A 24578-nucleotide genomic window follows, 5' to 3' on the forward strand; every position below is an offset into this window, starting at 1 on the left:
GTAAATGATTCTGTGAACTATGAGGATGAAAACGTCGACACTGACGGAGAGAGATGAGTCCAGCTATGAGGATGGAGGCCGAGCTGGCAGCTGGACCCTCGCGCTGACAATGCAGTAGGGACGTAACGATGCAGCGTGAATGGGTTCAAAATCCATATAAATGTGAAAAGTTGCCATGCAATTTTTTAAACAGCTTAGGGCGTAATCTACTTTTGGATTTCACTCGTTTGACTTCAGACGTCACTATGGGTCCTCGGTTTATTTATTTGAAGAGTTGTTGTTTTTTTTCCTATTTATTTACAGATTTTGATGTGGGATTTGTTTTCAAAATCTAATTATTGTTTATTTAAATGTAGTTATTCAAGATAAAATACCATTTCAGTTGCACTTTGAAAAAGAGGACACAGGCACAGTTTATATACATTAAAAGGAAACATTTTCAGTTGTTCGTCTGCAGCTCATTATGTTAAAAAAAATCATGAGAAAATGGTATCCTAAACTTAAAATCGTGAATCGTATCGAATCGCGAGTTGAGTGTATCATTACATCCCTACAATGTAGTGATGGTGACATTTTTTTTTTTTACAGTCCCATCATTTAAATTAATCTAGTACTGAACCTTTCTTTGATGAGGAAATGCCACCTGCCTGTCCTGTGCTTTATTGAGCTGCTATAACAAATATGAATAGAACCCAGGACCTGTTGTTGTTAGCTGGAGACAGCATTTGGAATAAGATCAAGTTTAACGCATTGGGAGGGGATGACCTTCCCTCCCTTCCCAGTAAATGAATCGAGCTGCCAGTTGTTGGTGCGTGAAACGCCAGGCGACAAACACTCCTCCGACTTTGAATTAAAGATGTTCAGAAACAAAGACGAGGTCTCCTTCTCCCAGCCTCTCGTGGACTACACGAGACTGGCAGGTGTGTGCGTTACGGTGTGTGCGCGCGTGTCGAGACGTGTTTGTGTGGAGCAGCGGTCGCCAGCTGTGACTGACACACGTGACTAGGTGCAGTGACAGCCGGGGGGGATTGCAGAAGAAGAGGTGGAGCTGGATGGAGAGGGAACGAGGAGGAGAGGCGGATGGAGATTTGACAGATTTGAGGCGTCTGGGGAGGACGGAGGAGGAGAAGTTGGGGGGGAGGGGGTCGCTGTGAAAGCAATGCATGGATAACTTGGAGTGAATGTGTGTGAGATGAGATGTGAAGGTTTGGGTGTAAACTTTTACGGTCCTACAGCCTCCGACAGTCACTGATTGGCTTAAGATGGTAAACAGACACATTTCGACACTGATCAAACTCAAACTGCATCTGATGCAGAACTGCAATCGCCGCCTCCCAGGCAGCTGCTTCATCACTTCGCTACGTCAATCTTCAAAAGGCTATGATGCTCACTCGGGTGATAACATGAAGAACAACTGTGTCACTGATAGATGGAAGATTTGACTAATGGTTAGAAAATAAGGAATGGTTGTCGAGGTTAGCACATAGAGGAACATTAGTCTCCTGTTGGAGCATTGCAGCACATGATTAGGATTTTATTGCAAAATTAGCACAGAAATAACTCCAACACTTTATATTAACCCCATTAAGCAGTACAAACCAGTATGGCTGCAAACTAACGGTTAGTTTCATTGTCGAGTCATCTTTTTTGCTTCGATTACTCAATCTTTAAGTTATAAAAAGTCAGAAAATAGTGAAACATTTCCCAACACCCAAAAACAATTGATTTACAATCATTTAACATAAGAGAATCACATTTAAGAAGCTGGAATCAATGTATTTTTTTTGGTCATTTTTGCTTGATAATTATTAATCAATTATCAAAACTGCTGCCATTGACTTATCAATCAACTAACTAATTATTTGCAGCTCTATAAACTATGAATCCATTTTTTTTTTTTAAACACTAATGTAGTTGTAAACAAATACACGGATATTTCAAGTGTTTATTAATGTATTTTTTTTCAACAATTATGACTTAGAACTTGGCATCTAGTGTATAACTGGACTATGAACAGATATATCATTTTATATAATAATTTGGACAGGACAATATATCGCAAATATATCTGTATCAGTGACAAACTAGATTTGAAACCGTGTCACCATTACATAGTTTGTTCACCAGAGAGCACTGACAAGCTGATTTTTCAAATGTAAAACGTCCCACTGAGTATGCATCTTTTTCACATAAAACTAATCAGTATCAAGATTTTTTTTTTTTGGGGTGTAATGGTTTTATTTTGTAAACTGAAATGGTGTATTTCTTTATTATATTTATTCATCAACCCCCTGTAGTACATGGCCCTAAATTATTTACTATTTCTCAGGTCAAGAATGACCCTTCAAGCTCAACACGTCTGTATTAAACCTGTTCATGTGTATACACAGTTAATCCATGTCTAATATCACACTGTAAGGATGTGTGTATTCATTAAATATGATTGAAACTGTTATCTTGTAAGTCATTCATTAACTGTTTATTCATTCATTAACCAGTTATGGACACATCATAGGAGAAGTTTCATTGTTGACAAATACATTAATAAACACTATTATAGTGTTTTATAAACCATTTATTAAATGTTTATATACTGCTAATAAATGCTAAATAGGCGGGTTAAAATAAAGTGTTGCCAAAATAAAAACTTTACGCCCAAATACCCAACTTACACGCCTGTCACGCTGTCCGGGGCGCGCCGCTGTGACCGGTGCTGCTATGTATTGTATGTGTTGCTACGGTATTTGCTGCATTTCTCAGCTACTGTGTAGTTAACATGGACGCTCTGAGCCATGGCGCCCTGCTTGGATGAACTGCGGGTTGCACCGATTCTGAGAACTTTCCACGGCGCAGTGCTCTGGCACTCGGCAGGTTGACTGAACACAAACAGGATCAGATCGAGGCCAAGTATGACTATAAAGCACAGACCAGCGGGAGCAGTGTTGGGGGGGGGGTTTAATGGTTCACAAATCCAAAACCAAAACGCACCAACAAACACAAAACAAGCAGAGGAGTTAGTTTCTTATTATTTAGTTTAAGACTCCCGTGTTTTGTTAACTAATATGTTTGAATCCTTCTCATTTACCATTCACACAAAAACAATAGGAATTACGCACAGGGCAAGACAAAACAATCAGTGTATGGAGTCATGGATTATACTATACGTGTTGGTGATCAGGATGCCTGGCAGGAAATGGGAACTATAAATGCTGCTCAGGGGAAGGTGCTACGTCCTCCCCTGCTTTCACTCTTCATATGGCACACACAGAGCTATTGTAGAGACGTCTGTGGGGGACAAGCATCCAAACAAGCTTTAAGACGAGACATGTAGAGCAGTCAAGCCCCTAACGCACTGGCTCTTTAGATCTGCGAAGGCTGGAGACTTTAAGCCTCTTTTGACGAGCAAAATGGGAAAACCAAAATTTGTTAAAACTAATGAATACAAACATAAAGAACCAGTGGAGAAAGAAATAACACAAATTTGTTCAGTAAATGAAAAAAATAACATGTCTGTCAGTGTATAACCGCACATTTTTCATCAAGGTGGAACACGCGAATACTAGTGAAGCTTCCTCTTTTTCGCAAAAGTTCAACAACATGTAAGGATTTCTCAGTCCAATGTGGGATGTGTGTGTGTGTGTGTGTGTGTGTGGGGGATAAAGTAAACATCGTCTGCCGTTTCTGACGAGACAAACTTCAATTTAACTTCTGCGGCGTGTAGGTTGGGGGGGGGGGGGGGAGGGTAGTGAAGGAGGCAGGTGGAGAGGGTCATGAGTGTTGGGGAAGGTTGGCGTGTAGCTCCATTCACAGGCGTTTCTGGGCGATGAGTGAGCCCACCACGACTCCGGTCACCAGGGTCATCCCCGCCAGCAGCCACTTCTTGAAACTCTCCTGAGACCGTCTGCTCTCTGCCGCCGCGTCCTGCCCGAAGATTTCGGCAAAGCGCTCCTGGCAGACGTGAAGAAAAGAGAGAAAAAGGGGAAAGGAAAGGGTTAACACCAGGGCTTTTGTTGCTGACTATGTGACATTCAAATCTGAAACAATCCACACTTCCCAAAATTACCCATTTAAAAAAAAAAAGAAACCACAGGCAGGTTTAGAGGGTCAGGTAGATTCCCGTCTGTAAAAGGTCCCTAGGCCTCAAACAAGCAGAGGGCTGCTGAGCCACAACAGCTGGGTATCAGTATGACTGGCAGAGCCCACACAGTCACATGTGGAAATTTCCACCCACCACAGCGCTCATACAGGTAAGGCAACATCACGACTATGAAAAAGCCCCAAAAACCACCTGCATTGATGCTGTGCACAGTAACAACAAGAGATCCTCGATTAAAGGAAAAATCCACATCATTAAACTCAGCGTTAGGACCCAGTCACGGCAACTCTTGCTTTAATATATCCACCTCCCCCCTCCCATCAGTTCTGTAGAACCGCTGTTGTCGCCGACATTCCTTCCCACCGTTTTCCTCAGAATGCCAAGCTATGGTTGCCACCCACTGAAATCCTTTCCTGGAAATGAGCTGCAGAGCACGCAGTTTTAATGTCTGGCCACAAGGAGGAGCCAGTCAGGCTTAAATTTCATACACAAAACACAGCAACAGATCAGCTGAGCTGAGCACGAGCCACTGAGTCACTACTGATGATGCTTGTGTTGTCCACAACGGTCCACGCTTCACCTCAGTCCACAATAGCTGCGATGCTCCTTCTCAAGAGCAAAGCGTCTGAACAAATGTGAAAGGGATCGGATTCTTAGTCAGAGGGGGATTCAACAGGCGGGGGTAGACAGGGTTTTATAGAAGGGGGGGGTTTACTGAAAATTGTAGAGCAAGGAGACAGGAAAAAGAGATTGAAAGGACAGAAGAGAGGTTATCAGGAAATCACAGAAAGAATGCAGTGGGGTGGGGGGGGGACAGTTGCTGGAAACGGTGAGTAATAAAGTAGAGGATATGACTCTGAACCTAACCCTGGATTCATCTGGGGATGGGAAACTCATCGCCCTGAATTAACCACGTGGATGGCCAGTAAAAAAACCAAAAAAAACATCATGAAATCAGTTCCGATGCAGCAAAAGAGAGAGAGAGTAAATATTTGTCTAATTTTTGTCTTCAACCTCACCTTGACTTCCTTGATACAGCCGATGAACGTTTTCAGAAAACATCAAACTGGCCTTCTTGCTATAGCCATTACAACCAAAATGAACTATCAATGTTACTTATGACACAGATGGCAACATGGCCAGATACACACAGCAAGTCAACACTTAGCGAAGTCCACTCATTCATCATTTACCAGACTTAAAGGACAATTCCGGCTCAAAATGAACCTGGGGTTAATAACATATGTGTACCGTATCGAACGCTCTCTGGGATCTGTTTTCATGCTAATTGAATGAGTCTCTAGCTTGAAACAAGCTACCACAAACCGGGGGTTAGCTGCTAACGCTAGCTTTCGGGGCACATGGTAAATCACTATTTGATACCACTAACAAGGCTCGAAAGCATTGAGAACTTTGTAAGTGTACAGACAGTTTATTACAAAGATAGATTATGAAGACAGTAGTGTTAATGTTTACATGCGGCCGCCATCTTGGATAGTCATGAGCAGTCGAATAACAAACGCTGTGTTTGAGCTATGTTACTGGTTACTGGTTGCACGGCGATCGTCGTTCGACTGACGATTATCGGCTCTGTGCGTCTCGGCCAATAGAGCTCAACAGTCCCGCCCACAGTGGGTTCCGGAAGTAAAAATACAATGCAATTTCTCCATTGACAAATTGGAGTATAAGCCATAAAATCGTAACCGTCGATGGTAGACTTAAAACCAGCATGCCGACATGACTCAGCGATTGTATATGCTCATATAGACACCACAAATCATGGGGCACTACCCTTGTTTTGAGATAAATGTCTTTTATTTGCGATGTCTTGGTTAAGTACTTCATTACCCACAATCCTGAACAATCCCACAATCCCACAGTGATGCCTCGGATTGGTGGAACTCATGCTGGTGAGGAGGGGGGGTTTTAGTACCCGATCTCTGCTGCCTGCACGATCCGTCACGAGGATTTACGACACTGCACGAATCACGATCTGTTCCACGCTTCTGACGTTAGCCTCTGCCGGTAAGCTAACGTTAGTTTAGCTAACAGCTAATTCGGCTAACCGCTAGCTGACAGCTTGATTCAGTCTAAAATAACGTTAACTCAAACTTAACACTGGGTAAAGCCGTCTACAGCTGACGCAACAGCCGTTCCTTCGCTCTGAGATGACGATATGTACACAGTCTTGTACCTTTGACTTTTTGGGGATTTTCTGTTCGTTTTTTTACTCGAAATGATACGTTGCATGCTTATGAGTCACGTACCACCTGGTTAGCCTAAGGCATGGTCTAAAACTCTTTATATACAGATTTTTCCAGACGTCAATGGGAGAAATGAATGGAAAATTTACTTCCAGAACCCAAGGTCTCTAAGAGGAGGGGCGGGACTGTTGAGCTCTATGCGCTCACAGATCCAATCTTTGCAGATGTTACTGCTCGGTGTTTGGCTAGCTAATAAGCCTTTAGCCTGTTCGCTTGAGCTTTGTCTGAAGGTGCCGAGCGGCCAGCCAGGCTCCGACACATTCCGCACATCCTCCGCTCAGTTTAACCGCTAACCCCCCGGTACCGGTCAGAGAGGCGTGTTTACTTTGGCCGTTTCTCAATCTGAAGAATGCAAAGAACGGACTTGTGTTCTTGGGGAGGACGTTCTTGCTGGTTGTTCTTGAAAGAATGAACTCGCAAGTTCACAAGCACAGAAAACGCTGTTAACAGTTTGAGACGAGGCGTTCTTGCTGGTTTTGCGCAACACCCCCAGCACAGAGGCTACCTGCAGTACTCCAAAATAACAGCTAGAAATACAAACCACAACAATATAACCACAATCTCCGGACAAGAAAACCTCACAATGTTACAACTATTGCAATAATATTGAAAAATAAAACTTATTGAGCTTACATTTTATTGTTTATGGTTTAGCATAACACCCCTTACTTATTCAAAAGAGTGGAACGCGATCCCTACTATTATTAGTGTATTAGCTTAAGTCAGTTTAAATTTAAAAAAAGTAGGCCTATGCATTGACGTGTCCTAGGTGTTCCTATTAGTGTTATGTGGAATTATCATTTCTATATTATTGTAGTGCACTGTATATGCCCAGAGACAACAGATGGAAATTAGCAATTAAAATGATAAAGGTTGGCGTCTACCCTTTAGTCTACATAACATGCATAGCATGTTACCACTTTATGTTCATTTATCATACAGACTGAAACTCAACTTCTAATAAATCAGAAAACAAATACACCAGCGAGGTTGTCAAACCTGCAGGCGCTTGTGGAGTTTAACTCCGAAAAGGCAGTTAACCACAGGCTCCCGTTAATCTTATGTGGACATGTGTTGTGATATTTAAACAAACGATCCGTCAACGGCGAAATAAAAGTCACTTATTTACGAGACCAGTCTCAGAGACCTCCAGCTTACAGCCGGGGTCTCCGAGCGTGACTGTCCGAGCGACGAGTTAGCGGCCCCGGCAGGCACTAGCTGGCTGTCGCCTCACTTTATGGAGCTTCTCAACTCCGAAAACTTTGAAGCAACGATTTACGCAAGACTAATTATATATACGATATTCAAAATCTAAACAGTTCATTTCTCGCCTAAAACGATCTCAGAAGTGAATTTAGTGATGAATAAGATGGAGAAAATTGTTAAAATTGTCCCGTTATTGGTCTGTCTATGTACTGGAAACCCGACCCTCGCTGAATGCCGAAATGAATGTTGGGATAGGGTTGCTGCCAAGTTTATACAAGTTACCGACCAACGCATCCTCGGTAAAATGGGCGTGTCAAGAACATTTCCGGGAATCTTAACTGTTCTTGGTGAAATGTGAACTTGTGTATTGGGACAGTACTTTGGCAACACGAGATGACGTTTCACAGGGACACAAGAACACAAGTCAATAGAAGAACACAGATTGAGAAACGCCATTTGTATCTCGGTCCTCCGGTGCGTCCAGCGACGGGCTCCGGTCAGTTTTTAATTAGCCTACATTAGTAACAATTAATTTTGTTACGGTATGAACTTAATCCTAGGAAAGGCAAAAAAAAATCCAAGACTTTGTATACCAAATTCAAGGCTTTTAAGGCCTTAATTTGAGATTATTAAATTTAAGACTTTTTCAATGCTTTTAAGACCCCGCGGGTACCCTGAACAGTGAACTGAGTATCTTCCGGTCTGGACTGATCGAGCAAAAACAAGGAATATAAAAATGCAACCTTTGGCTCTGGGAAATTATAGGATTATTTTTTTACGTTTTCAATAAACCCACTTTCTGGAGCAGACCCAAGATGGACTGAAACGATACCAAGAAGTAAAGGGGGATTGACCGCCACAAATCAGAGGTGGTTGACAGAGAGAAAGGCCTTGAGAGATGTAGAGGAGCGAGGAGGCGTAGGGGTATAATTCCTGAGGCATTCCATCAGTTTTAAAGCTATAGTGCGTAGGTTCTGTCTGTCCCTTTGAGGAATTCTAAGTAATGACAACAAAACTGTCGGTGCGTCCACATGATACAAGCCTTTCGTGACTGAGCACCGCCCTCCCCTCCCCCAACCCCCCCCTCTATCATCACACCCGGTGGTTCACTGGAGGTTCAGCCTCAACAATGAAACTGACTGTCACAGAGTTATCAGGAAACTCACCAACAATGTGACTACGTAGTTAAATATTACTAAATAAAATATTGACGTAGGAGGGACGGCGTCAGTGTGATCACTTCGCCATGCCTGTTGCAGTATATTGCTGGGTGGGGCTTCTGAGGAAAGTAATCTTAGCTTTCTGGCTAATTTTCTAAGAATTTGTAGTGTGTGAATGTGCTGGTGGAAGATAAGGGGGAGATGGTGCAATGTGATGACCTCAATTCTGTGGTCTGCGCTATGGCCTTAACCCGAAACAGCTCAATACATGCATCATCACAACAGTAACATAAACAATATATAATGGTGTTAACAAATCCAATCAAGTGCCGAAACCAACAATGAACTGATCCTACTAACAAGTATTACTAAGTCTGTGTGTCTAAAGCCGGATATATCGTCTTCCTCTATGCCGTACAACTCCATTGTTGTCCAAAAACCATTAAAATAAATCAATGAGCCACACTGTTGCACCGGATGACATGTTTCTTCAGCCTGATGAATGTGGGCACTGTAGTTTATTTTTGACTCAGTCCCAAATATACCGTCCTGTAGCTGGAGATACTTACTGGAGCACCAAATGTGTTATAATCCGCAGCTGAAAATAGTCCCAAATAAAATCACACTTTTGTCCTGTTTGAGTAACCTTTGCTAATAACTACAGTACCCAGGTGTGCTAGGAAAGGGCTGGACCTTTGTGTTAGGGTTAGGGTTTCTCTTAAATGTGAAAATATAATGTTTGTGACCAGCTTTTAAAGAGTCTTTAGTAGGAACCAATGGGCTTGAGGCTGAGCGCCATAGACAGGGTTGGGTGTTAGATAGTATGAAGAGACGGACTTTGCTGACTGTATGAAAAATGAAGAATAATGGCAACCAGATTTATAAAAAAAAAAACTAAACTAATCAATTAACTACAATACACGATGAAATACAGTACACAAAAACAACTCAAAGATAAAAACTAAAATACAGCTAAATAAAAGGCACACAATAACTTATGCTAGGCTATATGTAAAATGCACTTGATAATGTATTCATAAAATGAAGCCCATGTAGGCTTCTCCTGTCTGCTGTTGGTTTCCAAATTCAAAAAAGGGTTATAACTAGGTCTTCCATTTGTCAATATAACACGCCATAAATGCAACCAAAACTGAGAGAGAAAGAAACACTAACTATATTTGTTCACTGCCAAAGTTTTGTTGAGAACACTTCCTAAAGCAGTCACTGCTCTTTGGATCTGAAGGGCAGTTTGATGGCTCTAAGGTGGCCAAGTTGGTCTCACAGTAGCCCTTTTCATTCATGGTTTAGCTTTGAATAAACACACGCAGTTCTCCAGTTAGGAACTCAGTGAGCAAACATGCCGGAGAGGCTTTTACACCTGTGCGTTGAGTCACTTGTGCGGATCTGAGGAATTTGTACATTTGTAACTGAGTGCAACACAGAAGCAGGTTTGGAAGGTCCACTGAAGGCCACTTCCTCATGCAAGGTTCACTCAAGGTGAGAATTTCACCTTCAACCTACCTCATTCCTCTAACTCACTCTACCAAGGACTTGGTAATAACTACGAGGAATGTCTCTTTATGGTCTGCATGTAAGGAAGCAGCCAAGAGAGAGTAAATATTTGTCTAATTTTTGTCTTCAACCTCAACTTGACTTCCGACAGGCCTTGATACAGCAGATGAACGTTTTCAGAAAAGGTAAAATTGGCCTTCTTGCTATAGCCATTACAACCAAAATGAACTATCAATGTTACTTATGACACAGATGGCAACATGGCCAGATACACACAAGTCAAAGTGAGACAAAACAGACAACAGAGAGAGAGAGAGAGAGAGAGAGAGAGAGAGAGAGAGAGAGAGAGAGAGAGAGAGAGTGTGTATTTGTGTGTGTGTGTGTGTGTGTGTGTGTGTGTGTGTGTGTGTGTGTGTGTGTGTGCGCGTGTGCGTGTGCGTGTGCGTGTGTGTAACATGAGGCTGAGTTGATATCTGCACTGGAGCAAAGTTGCTCATAAGAAGATAACTGTGCTGCATTTAAGTAAAGCAGTTGGAATTAGTCACAAGGGATTGATAAATGGTACTTAAGTAAATAATGACGCAATGTGATTACACTGTACTGTACACCATGAAATGTGAGTCAATGTTTTGCTGCGGCTTTTGAAATCTTACATAAAAGGGCCAGTCTGACCACTGCCTTTCCCTAAAACACAGGAGGAATGTGTTCTGAGTAGAGAACAAACCACAGCACTTTGTGATGCTGACACCTGTAAAACGGACATGTCACGACATGTTATCATTGGGCAGGAAATATATGATGAAACAATGTGTGCTGATTATGTGGTAGTGCCAAGGGATGCAAAGGAAAGCTCCTTCAAATGCCGTAGAAAGTTATTTATCAGATTGACAAAGATCCTATAGTGTTCATGTTATTATTCAACTTACTAAATAAAAAAATATTTATATAGTTTTTTTTTTTAAGATGATGTTTTGGGGCATTTTTTTAGGCCTTTATTTGTATAGGACAGTTTAAACTTGAAAGGGGGAGAGAGAAGGGGAAAGACATGCAGCAAAGGGCCGCATGTCTGAGTCAAACCCGCAGCCGCTGCGTTGAGGAGTAAACCTCTATATATGGGCGCCCACTATGAAAAGTGCTATATAGCACTTTTCATACATGTTAATGTAGCACAAAGTGATACGAAGATCAAACCAACAATGTGTTAGTCTGTTTCTCAATTCTCTCCGACCTCACTAGCCTGTCTATGGCTCTCTAGCCAAGCCCAATGTTTCCAACTAACAAAGTAAATCTTCAAAGACAGGTCACTAATATGTTCATTAAAAAAAAGAGTTTTCTAAAAAAAAAAAAAAAAGATGAGTACTGTAGTGTTTTTCAAACACTCCTCAAACAGGAGAAAATTGTGCATTTTTTGGGGGACTATTTTCAGCTGAGGATTAATACCCATTTGGTGCTCTGGAGTGCTTCTGACAGCAAGACGGTGTCTGTGGGACTGACACAAAATAAACTACAGTGTGTGTGTTCACAGCAATATAGGAACATGACACCCAGTTAAGTGCAACAGTGTGACTCTTTCATGTGTTATTAATAGTTTTTGGACAAAATTGGGACTTACAATAATAAATAATAATAAAAAAGGTCTGACATTCTTGTAGCACCTGTAATAATTCCTGAAACTCGCCCAAACCTGCCTCTCACACACGCACGCACGCACGCACGCACACGCGCTCCTGCTCTCCATCTTTGCACTCAGCATCATAAGTTCCACTTGTGCTTTATTTCTCCACTATTGAGCATGTGTACAGATAAGTAAAAATAAGACATTTCTGTCAGCTATTTCTTTTTAGCTTTCTACCAATAAACTTAATTTCTTCACTTGGGAATCAGAAAATATATCTTCATTGTATTTTCAATATACCATCAACAGAAGGCCTGAGGGCCCGGCCCCGTTTCATTTCTTTACCAGCATTACGAGCCAGCTCACTATGCACATGTCAAGAAAGCACTACAATTGCTTTTATGTGCTCAATCTCCCCAAGTCCCACCTGGCACGTAAACCCAGTCTTTATCTACTCTGTTTCTCTTTCACTTTCACACGGTCACACCTTTATTTCTTCATCTCCACTCCGTTCCCAGAGGAAATCGGGTGCTAGGCAGCGGCCTGCAGAACACTTTCAGGCTGCGTCTCGGGGCTTTTTCTCCCTGATTTTCCATCTGCCTAACATTCTCTTTCTTCGTTAGCCGGGAGACAAAAAAAAAAAAAGGGATGAGGGAAGGATTAGCCCATGAAAGCAAAATGTTGGATATAAGAGAGAAAGGTGGAGAAACAGTGAAGGGGCAAAGGAAAGGAGATTCTGCAGTTGGTTGCCACGGCTACCGGAGAGCAGCTGATTAGCGTGTGTGATGTGTGCGAGTGTGTCTGGGCCTGTAGGTCCATCTCTGTGGCTGATAAATGGCCCAATACTACATGTGGAGAAAGGAGCATTTTAAGGATCATTAGCAGCAGCTTCCTATTCATCAGCTCTGACTAGTCGGTTGCGCCGGTGTTGCACCATAACAAGCTGCAACTCTCGAATACACTGATGGTGAAACCACCTGACCATGACTGACACACACACACACACACACACACACACACACGTCGATTAATACATCACATCCTGCTGCTTTTCGACAAAATGGGGCTGGAGATGAATTGAAATTCACTAACTTGGGAGACACTTTGAAAAAGCACAATGTGTTAATATTAGCAATTGTATGCACACTCATGATGTCAAGCTGAATGCTGCAGATAGCATCAGGCAATTTTGAGCAGATAAGAGGAATCTGTTCATCTTCTTAACTCATTTGCTGGTATCAGCTAAAGGACTTTTAGGATTCAACCTATATTATTTTGAAATTGTATAAGTTCCAGTTTTTGCGGGCTGCTCCCTAAAGAAGGAAAGGAGCCAGTTGAGGTGGTTCGGGCATCTGGTAAGGATGCCCCCTGGGCGCCTCCCTAGGGAGGTGTTCCAGGCACGTCCAGCTGGGAGGAGGCCTCGGGGGAGACCCAGGACTAGGTGGAGGGATTATATCTCTAACCTGGCCTGGGAACGCCTCGGGATCCCCCAGTCGGAGCTGGTTAATGTGGCCCGGGAAGGGGAAGTTTGGGGTCTCCTGCTGGAGCTGCTACCCCCGCGACCCGACCCCGGATAAGCGGATGAAGATGGATAGATGGATGGATGGATGGATGGCTCCCTAAAGAAGGAACCTTGGACTGACTCTGGATCAAAGCTCTTCTCTCAGCAAAGAAAATGCATACTACTTAACTGGATCCTATTGTAACACGATAGTAGTGAAGACGTCTTTGAGAACTTGTGATTGGCATTTCTCACTTTGTGTTACATCGTTATTGCAAACAAGAGTAAGCATTAGCCTAGTCGTAGCTCAGATATTTTAGCCATTGGATTCACACTAAAGTGGTACGAACAAGTTTCTTTAAAAAACTGTGAGTCATTCTGTCTCTGTGTGCAACATCTGACCTAACCAGCTCGCTTTTAACAGACAGAAGCACTTTCTAGCAACCCGCAGAGCACATGACGCTCAGGCCACGCTGGCCACAAGTGGCAGCTGGAAACTGGTTGAATGACGCAGACATGGTGTCTGTGACGAAACTGTGCTGATGCTAGAAAGAAAGCTATAGCTCCCATTGACATGCAGAGAAGAATCCAAAAGGTTCAGTGTTGCAAACTGGAAACTTCTCTACTGTGATAGAAAGCTGACAAAGGCCCTTTCCCTTGGACCCACATACGCACTTTCGCACATAAGGGCTGCTTTGAGTGTGTGTGTGTGTGTGTGTGTGTGTGTGTGTGTGTGCAACGCTCCCTTTGAATATCTATGACTTAACAAAAACAATCTAGGTCAACCAGCTTTGAACCAGTCCCATTCAGAGAGAGGGGACAAATAGGCACATGAGCTAAAGTGGAAAGTTACTGGAACTGCAGGAGGTCATTCTCTGTGCAGAGCTGGGCATCATAGGGAAGAGAAAAAAAATAAAACAATCAATCAATAACGGAGGCATTTTTCTATGATGAGGCATAAGGACGTGGGTAGGGTTTGGTGTTTTTAGTTGTTTTTTTTAAACATTTAAGAGTGATAAGCAGAATCAAACATTCGACAATTTTTTTTTTTTTAAAGAATCCCCAGTTCTAATACATTTGTTACTTAATTCATAACCTTTTCTCGATACCAAACCCTAACCCTGTGACAATGTTTCAGTGAACACACACACACACACACACACACACACACACACACACACGTCAAGTCCAAGCTACCGGGAGCGTTATGAAGGGCATATTTGTATGCGCAAGTGCATGAATGAGCAGAATGTGAGGAGTCATAATAAAGGCATCAACCGCACAGTCAGTCAATTAACGGCTAGAACGAAATGTCAAAGAAGGTAGCGTTTTTCTTGTCCAGTTCTCTTCTACACTCAATTTAAGGCAAATGTTCTAACTTAGCAGCTTAACACTTTTTATAGTGTACCGTAGACAAAACATATATTTCCACACCTTTAAGAGGGCTGCCTAGTACTAAAAACAAGAAAAGTAAACAAAAAATGGATCTGAGGCATCCCCAAAGTGAGAGGACAAAGAATCTGCGCACAGGGGGCGAGAAAGCAAGCAGGATCACAGTTCAAGAGTTCACAAGAAGCCAGTGATCCAAAGCCTGATGGTACTTGAGAGTCACAAGGAGAAGAAGCTGTCTTTCTATACACCTAAAAATGTCATCCGTCCCCGCTGTAGTTGAGCAACACTTTCTGCTAGTTGCAACACTTGGGATGTGTACACGCAAACACAGCATGTCCTTGTGCACACACACTGAACTACACGGCCATGCCCGCCGGCCTACAGCGCAGCGTGGAACACAACACATTATGTGTTTTTGTTTGAATGAAATACGGTATACAGCAACACGGCGACAGGACACAACGTCCTAGCTGCTGAAACAAGACGTCAAATAAGAAGAGAGCGTGTATAAAGTTCCACACACAGTAAGTGAATGTGATGTGTGTGCTGTGACCTCTGTCTTACATTGTGTAACAGTCCATTAGCAGATCATGAGTTCACAGTGACTCGGCCAGATCAAAAGAAACAGCAGAGTAAATACACTCAAACTGAATGGCATACTGTATTTGATGAATCCAATCCAATGATAAATCCAATCATCCACATTTTCACACTTACAAATCACATTTATGGTCTTTCTAAAGAATTAATATAGTTGAAATGTATATCATCTCTGTGCTCTGGCATTTGCATCATGTTTGATTTGATCATCTTTGAGATATCTCTAGAACTCGATTGGGGTCGACATGAGGCAACTTCAATTAATTGGTTATTGGTTATTTAGAAAAACACACACCTACGTATATAAGTTACCACAATTCACAGTGAAGAAACCCAAAAAACTCTCTGCATGTTTCCGCAATCAAATTATGTCAAGGCTGAGCAACGGTAGAAAACCATTTCTAAAGCTTTGAATGTCCACAGAGGAACAGTCTATTAGGTAAAAAGGATGATGTTTGGAAACCACCAGGACTCTTCATAGAGCTGCACATCCAGCCAAACTCAGTCACCGGGCATCAAGGGCCTCTGTCAGGCTGGGGACCAAGAAACCAAATGGCCACTGTGACAGAGCGTCGGAACACCTCTATAGACGAGTGGAAGATCCTGCTGGGAGGAAGCACTCTGTCAATCTGGCCTTTATGATAGAAAAATTCACTCCTGAGTAAAAGGCATGCATGGATGTTGTTCAAAAGCCACTTAAAAGGACTCAGAGCATGAGGAATGATTCTCTAATATGATGAGATAGCGTAGGCCACTACCTCAGTTCAGTTTATTGAAAAAAAATGAAGGGGCTGCCCTTTTTCACGCAGTGCTTACTGTATGTCAGTCTCAACACAGCCTACATTTGGTTCAGTATCATAAAATAAAACAATGATGATACAATAATGATCTCACAGTTTAAATGCAGCATAACCATAACCCTCATCCTTAAGATCGTCATCACCATCATATGATTAGAATTACTATTTTCATTATTACTGTACTCTAGTGGTTGCATGATGTCAGTTTCAGTCTTTAGAGGATCCAATCTGTGTTCAGCTGGAAAAAAAAAAAACAATGTGAGTGACTGTTCCTCCTTCTTTATCAATGTCCTCATCATCTCCACGAGTTCCATTTCTTCCTGCTCCTCCTCAAGGCCTTCCGCCCCTTATCATCCTTATCAAAATTGCCAAGGCATTTTCAAGACAAGGGAGCCAGGCCAGCTGCCAAAGATCCTATATGACATGGTAAGGTAGGAATTTCTGTTGAGCTAAGCAATATGCAGATAAACCCGCAGCACAGTCAGCTCAGGCATTTAACTGATGTTAAAACTCGTGGCTTCAGGATTCTACTTTAGCAAGTGACAAGAGCAGGAGCTGGATAATACCGAGGGCAAAGTCGAGGCAAAACACAAAGAAAATGGGAATTATGTACAATCAAAATAGACGTACTGCTCAAGCTAATCCAAAAAGATGAAAATGCACGCCCTATGAGAGGAAAATATGAAAAATACATATTACACTTGCTGATGCCTGAAGAGGAGCGCATCCATTTGAATCGAGTTGCTTAAAATGTGCATGTATTATATGGCCAAAGTTCTTCTTCCATTGCCTATGTAGCTATTTTATATTTAAGTGTTTGCCTGTATAAATAAGGTTCCTTTTTGCGCTGGATGTGGTCCCCCTCTTCTTGTTTTTCTGTTGCACTGCTAGGACCAAGAAAAAAAATGACATTTTAAAACAACAAGCTGACAGGCAGGACCCAACTTTCACAGCTTTGAAACAAGTTTGGAGAAAGTGGTGTTACAATAACTTGTCAACATGTCTTTGTTCTTTTTCTGCCGGAGTCCTTTCAGTTCAGCCAAAAAGCAGGACTTAGAAAAGATGCTCCCGGGAATGAGGATGAGCAGCACAACAGTAACATGCATGGTAGGTTATCGTTAATCAGTCATTGAGCTATTTCAAACTCTTGTTGACTTCACGTTGTTGGCTAGATCAATGCCACCTTAAGCATGAGATCCATGCTGGTGTTGGGAAGGGGGTGGTGAGGGGGAACTGGTTTGAAGTGTGATGAATCATTTCCAAGCAGTACAAAGGACACAAGAAAAATGAGGAAATTTAATCATTAAACCTCCCCTCAGTGGTGACATTTGCTTGTGTTGGTGCCAGCATCAATGTGTTGTATGTGCTTCGTCTCATTTGGACCTTGGAGCTGGCGCAGTGTGTGCGTCTATGTACATGTGTGTGTGTGCACGTGTTGAGCCGGCGGTGAGACCATGAATTAAAGAGAAGATTAATGAGTCAGGACATTGAGGCTCAGACTCCAATCTGTTCCCTGCCCCACTCTGGGGGCTGTCTCTCTCCACAAAACCCCATTCTGACACAGACACACAGACGTGCGTGTAGAGAGAGAGAGAACATGTTTAGGGAAGCGTCAACACAGAGAAGGAGAACAGAGAGAGGTAGCTGAAGCAAAGAAGACAGGGAGTCTCTCTGACTGGATGTCTTCCACAGTATAACCCTCCACCCTGTAGGCCATCACCCCACCCAGGCCCCTCACCATGACCCCGAGACCTGCCATCTGTCTGGAAGAAACTAAAATTAAGAGTGGGAACAGTGAGTATGAGACAGAACGAAAGACACAAAGACACTGAGAGTGAGACAGAAAAATAAGATGAAACTAGAACAAAAGACCAAGGGTGAAGCAGTCTGCGGGGGGGAAAAAGGCTGACGAAAACAACTGGAAAATGTAAAAGGGGGAAACCCATGAGGAGAAAAGTATGTGAAGAGAGGAGCAAGTGGCAGCAGTGAGACTTGCTGACAGATGTCCTTGAAACTACACTTCCCATCACTTACTGTGCTTTTTCATAAAGTTCAACAACATGAAAGAAACTGATTCCCCAGAATCACTTCAGCAGAGATGAATATCTTTATTCTACACAAGTCCATTTTTCTGCTCTCTTTCTATTATCTCCTCTCTCTTATTGCAGAGCCACTGAAGATATCTTTTGACTTTATTGCTAACCCCCGTGGCCATTCAAACAAGCCCGTGATGAATATAACGATGATGGCATTGATGCCATTTATCATCATTTAGTCGTTGTGCTATATTAGCTGCCGCATTACCATGAAATACTCATCAACCCTCTCTATCAACTCCTCAGTTCTCCCACTTTAATACATGCCATGAGACTCACTAATCCCATGATATGCCTCATAATCTGATCACAGATATGAGCATAGAGAGACAGAGAGGGGAGAGCAGGGAAGAGACGGATGGAGAGAGAAGGATGGAGAGGGACGAAATGCAATCAGAGGGGAAAGGGATGCAGGCAGATGCTTAGGCTTTGCACTCGGCTGCACGGAGACAGAAAATGGAAAGAATTAAAAAGAATCTGTCGCAGGAGAAAGGGTAAGGATGTGGGCGCGCAGGCAGGAGGAGAGGAGAAAAATGAGAGGAAGATGGAAGGAGGGGGGAAAAGACTTGTGACCTGATTTCACGACTAAGGCTCGGGGAAGTGGAGCAGCACGTAGGCAACCAAATGCAGTGTCTACTCATCCAGCTGTTCTCATGCAACATGTGAGCCGCACATATAGAAATGTACACCACACACAAACTGCACCATACATGCAGACGTGACCTATTAGCCTACATACTGCATCCTCATCTAGCTGAGTCACAAGCCTCGTCTTCCTTTCTGTTTGCCCTCCTCGCCGTCTACATCTGCATCTCTCTACCTCTCGTCTTCTTCATTCTCGGCCGCCAGACACTTCTAGGGGGGGTGGGGGGCACATAATGGTGCACTACAGTGGCATTCTGATGTCTACCAGTCTGGCAAAGCCGCACTAATAGCTCTACGCTCTGCAGTGTGCTGGCAGCATAGACACACACACACACACACACACTCATCTATTACACAGCTGGATGTCTGTCCTGTATACATAAACAGCGTCTGGATATGAAACATACGGGCATCTCGCTGCATTGACACTGGTGTGTGATTCTAAATGAGAGAAAGAAGAGACAGAGAGAGACTCTGATGCAGTCTAAATGCAGCAAATGTAGTCATTAGAGGCTGCTGTGTGTGATGCTCCAGGGCTACAGGTCTTGTCTTTCACATGACCAACTGAGAAGACAAACACACACACACACACACACTAAAATAACTATGAATCAAAATATGCACAGTTCTTCTTTAATATATATCACAATAAAGTGATTGCAAATTTTCACTTAAATTGATCCAAATCTGAAATGTAGTGTGTGCATTTCGTCCTCTTGTCACACGTAAAATAGAGCAAAAGGCAGACTGAATGATCCTGCAGGAATGGTACAGCCCAGTTTTCCTCAAACGTGAGCATGTAGCCACCTCCTGCAACCACACAAGAATGGTTCGGCAAAGTCCCTCTCCTTCAAGGCAAACAAGAGGCTCTCTCTATATCTTCACATGCTCGCATAAACACATCCAAAACACACTTAAAAACATGTGACATGTCCCTGATGTTCTTGTCATGGAGCTGTAGGCAAATGAATCATACAATCTGTTTGCTGTCATTTTCAAGCTGCGACTCTGACACACAACATGCATGCACACACACACACACACACGACGGATCTCAAAGCTGATGAAAAACTAATGCGTGAGCTTAAACGCATGCATACAAAAACAATAGAGACACATCCACGGCTGAGCAGCTACATTCATATGAAAACATTCAGAGATCAATCTGCATAGAACCGCCCACCACACTGAGGCGTTTATTGATGCCGCGAGAACAAAAGTGGCCACCATTGATCCAATGCAAAAAAGGTTTTCGGTAGCATTGTCTGTGTCTGCGACAATGACAAAGTCGCTTTTAGATCAGTGCGTCCTTTACAGCAACGGCTTTTTCTGCAAAGCGCCGACACACCTGTGGGCACAACTAAAAAGCAAATAATCAAATTCCTGTGTGTGTGTGTGTGTGTGTGTGTGTGTGTGGCCACAGGTCCTTTGTTTGGTAGTCACATGACCAGTCTGGCGCCATCCCCTCCCCTTTGCAGCGCGCCACCATACAATAAAATGCTCAAATGGATGAGACAACAACAACAACAACCCACGCCACGTATGTGATTACAAACACACACACACAATCATTTAATGGAAACTTTGCCTGATGAGCAAAACATCCCAGAAAGCTAAAAAAAAAAAAAAAAAAATCTCTCCTAATTAGCCACACATGAGCCATTAGTGATAAAACGGAAGAGGAGGAGGATGGGATGAAGGGAAAGATCTAGGGATGCTGGCTGCTGCACAGATCTGCAGGTGTAGTGAGCAGGGATCAAGTCAGAAGGAATCGATAGCGAAGCGACGATGTCACGGGGGATGTGTGTTTTTGATAAAACACACACATCTTTCCTGGAATGGGAAAAAGCACTGGAACATGGGTACACGGGGGTAAACGGCGAGATTGACGGGGCATGTGGTAGCATGTCTGCTCTACAATATGTTTGTCCAGCAACTATGTGTAAGGTAGACGAAGGGAAGTAGACGGAAGAGAGATAGATGGATGTAGAAGAGGAGGAGGGAAACAGGAGGAAGGGCAGACAAGGGTGGAAATAAAAGGAGCTCAAAAATGATGAAAAGGAGGAGGAGGAGGGGGCAGGAGGAAGGGAGGAACAGATAGAAAAATAAGCGACAAATCGATCAGGGGCAGTGGGAGGGGTGCACATAGAGGAGGAGGAAGGACACCGGAGAGAGATGGAGGGAAAGACGTATAGAAGATGAAGGGTGGGGGGCGTGAGAGGGAGGGAGGGAGAGAGAGAGAGAGGCAGGCTGGATAGGTCCCAGAGGTGAGATTTTCTGCTCTTCGCCAATAGGGTAGTCTGACAGATGACTCTGTGGATCTAACTGCTTATCCTATGTGCATGTTAATTACAGAGAGAGAGAGAGAGAGAGAGAGAGAGAGAGAGAGAGAGAGAGAGAGAGAGAGAGAGAGAGAGAGAGAGAGAGAGAGAGAATATAAGTCTGTCAACGAGAATGGCACAAAGGAAGCTCAGGTGTTACCCCTGTCAAAACAAGTCAATGGACTTACCCTCCATGAGCCTTTAATTACAGCCTGAGTGTCTACCCCCCCCGTACAGCCAGCATGCATACGTTCATAATCACACATATAGATAAACATACTGTTTATGTTACAATATTGTATATCTTTGTTTTTGTCAACAACAACAAGTCCCATGACGGGCCATAACAAATAATGTTATAATATATAATATTTTCCAACTTCCCTTCCCCACACACTACTTCCGTGGCTCTCAGCCCATCATCTTTCTGTCTGTCTATCATTGAGTCAAAAAAAATACTACAGTGTGTGCGTGTGTTCATGGTAAAGAAGGAACATGTCTGCCAGTGTTTTTAATCGTTTCTGGAGAACAATGGAGCTCTATGGCACAGAGGAATAAGATATATCAGCTTTGGATACACACACAATATGTTAGTTGGATCAGTTTGTTATTGTTGGTCTTTTCTTGACATTTGTTGACAACAACAAACAAGAAAATGATAGAATATCACCATACTTTATTATACAGACAGATTATTTAAGCACTATAGTGCTGAATAATAACATGTACTGTGTACAACCGTAAGTGGCAGAGGCGATGAAAAATGAAAACAAGGCAATACAGACAGACTCACAGCTTGAGGACATTTTTCCTTGTAGTTAACTTTTCATTGACCTTACCGAGACCGTTGACAGCACAAAGCAGAACAACTGGGATAATGGTCTCTTTTTTTCCCTCGTTACTCTACTGGACCCACCCCCCACCACCACCACCTCATCCCCATCCAGCTACAGCCAAGCTTCCCCAGACCGTGGCATGGTGGTTCTTCTAAATGAGTTTAGCCTTTATTAGTCTGTCAGAGGGAAAAAAAAAAACATTGTTTCCCCCAGTAGCAGGTCGAGATATTATTCATCTATAATTGGTAATAACCCCGTACCCCCACCCCGAGGCGCCTCAATCTCCACTGAGTAATCACTGCCATCGCCTGCTCTGCTGGAAACAGCGTTATTAGGTCGATGGCACTGTTTCTACCTCTGCTGCCTGCCAACGTTTATTATCTGACAATATATGGCTTTCCTCCTGCGCTTTTTTTTAACACCACAGGCTGTGGAGGGAGAATCTGGCTGAGCATATTTATTTCACATCCCGAGCTACCATCAAATATCTCAGCATCCTGGACAGAGGAGAAACCAAAATAAGATCCGGCGGGATCATTTACGCTGAGGCTTAATCAGTTTTCGTGACAGCGAGGTTGGCTCTGTTGTGCAAAACACCTTTCACTTTTCAATATTTAACTGCCACCTCCACTATTTCACCAGTTCAGAAGACTGTGTCTCACTTTTTCCTTTGTATTTATGTATTGAAAAAAAAAAATTAGTGTTGGTAAACAAGTAGTCTGGCTTAACGGATGTACATTGCTGGAATAAAGCTGGACATCCAGCTTGTCTCTCACGCGCCGGATGTCGCATCCGGGGCTTAGAGCTGCCCAGTTGCACAGTTGTGATTGGTTTAAAAGAAACACAAACAAGCCAGAGCGTTTTTTTTTCCCCTATCCCAGAACGACAAGCGGTGTAGCCAAACCATACTCCCATCTCCACAATGCTGAGGTGGTGTCTGGCAACGCGAGACTAGTAAACAATGACGATTACTTTCAGTTTTTGTCTATGAAATGTTCGAAATTATTCATAAATGACCATTATAAATTCACAGAGCCAAAGGTGACGTATTAATTATTGTCTCAATTAATAGTGTTGTCAGAAAATAATTTCCCACAACCCAAGGAGATATATTCAAATAGTTTGTTTTATCTGACCAAAAACCCAAAGATATTAAGTTTACTGTCATAACAAAGACAAGCATCAAATAGGTCATACATAAGAAGCTAAAAACAGAGAATGTTTGGCATTTTGCTTGAAAAATTACTGAAACTATACATTTTCTGTTATGCTACTCATTGATTTATCAACTAATTGTCTCAGCTCGAGACAGAATGGTGCATTCGTGTGCAGTAATATTGGAAAAACTACAGCTTTCTTAATAAGGTGTTGGCTTGTGAATGCAATTCTGCCTTGGGGTTTATTCTCAAGTGTCAGATTGTGAAGCTTAGACAACCACACATACAGTGAATTCACAACTTTTGGGAAATACCCCTGGCCCTGAGCTCAAATCAACAAATGTCAGCACTGATTACTTTACCTGAAGATTAGCTTCAAAAGATTGATTTACATCATCCATTTACATCATATTTTCTATTATTGTACTATCAACTACAGACAAACTGTCCATTTCATTTTCTGTCACAATCCCTCCAAACAGAAAAATTTTAAGATATTTGGGAAGTATCAATAAGATCATGAGACAGAGTGATTGAGCAACCCAGTGAAAGTGACCTTGCTGCTGCTTAGAGCAGACTAATATTTCATCAGCTTACACTCAGGGCACACCTGCCTCACAGCTATACTCGGCTTCCCACATCTGCCAACGGCTCTGTGCTTCATCCCTGCGAGGAGGCGTCAGGGGAAGGAAGGAAGGAAGGAAGGAAGGAAGGAAGGAAGGAAGAAAGAAAGAAAGAAAGAAAGAAAGAAAGAAAGAAAGAAAAACAACAAAGTCTCATGTGGGTTTACTCAGAGACTCAGGTGCATTTCAGGGAAACTGTAGGTTGACTTTGAACAAACCACTAAAAAGAGAATGTAGTGATATTGCGACAAAGAGGGGGAAAGCAATAGAGTGACGGAAAGAAATGACAGGACGGTAACGGTAAACCGCCTACTGCGTTGCATATTTTAGTTTGCCACTGCAGCTTGGGACTACCCCCTGAGTCAAGTGTGTCAACTTCTATATAACTAACACAGGACACATATCAAGCCACTGCTCTCTCGCCAACATCGGGCGATCCAAGAACAGAATAAATGTTAATGACACAAAGCTTACAGGGAAGGAAATGGCATCATGTGCTCAAGACAAAGTTATCGGCAGCAGGAGAAGTGAAACCGTACCAATGTATACTCTCAAAACGGCGATCCATTCAGCATTTCAGATGAAGTCATTCACGTCTCCAAGTCGAGGTTACACTGACATGCAAGCCACGGACCACAAGCAGCTGCAGCATGCTACCTGATGTTGTAATTCCGACTTGTCGCTAAGCAAACAGTATGTAACGACACAAGTGTGTAGATTTGTTTATGTGTTTGAGGGACATGAGACCATAGAG

General features: G+C 42.8%; 1 protein-coding gene across 1 annotated transcript in view; it reads right to left on the minus strand.

The window, feature by feature from the left end:
• Window positions 1–3700: 3700 nt before the first annotated feature.
• The window catches only part of bcl2l1 (BCL2 like 1), a 29088-nt gene continuing 8210 nt past the window's right edge, over window positions 3701–24578 (minus strand). Inside the window, exon 3 of the mRNA XM_078254279.1 lies at window positions 3701–3948. Within this exon, the coding sequence (XP_078110405.1) occupies window positions 3805–3948 (144 nt within the window). The 3' untranslated portion in view covers window positions 3701–3804. The remainder of the gene's footprint in view (window positions 3949–24578) is intronic.

The sequence above is a fragment of the Sander vitreus genome, chromosome 7, assembly GCF_031162955.1.
Source record: "Sander vitreus isolate 19-12246 chromosome 7, sanVit1, whole genome shotgun sequence".
Taxonomy (NCBI): Eukaryota; Metazoa; Chordata; class Actinopteri; order Perciformes; family Percidae; genus Sander; species Sander vitreus.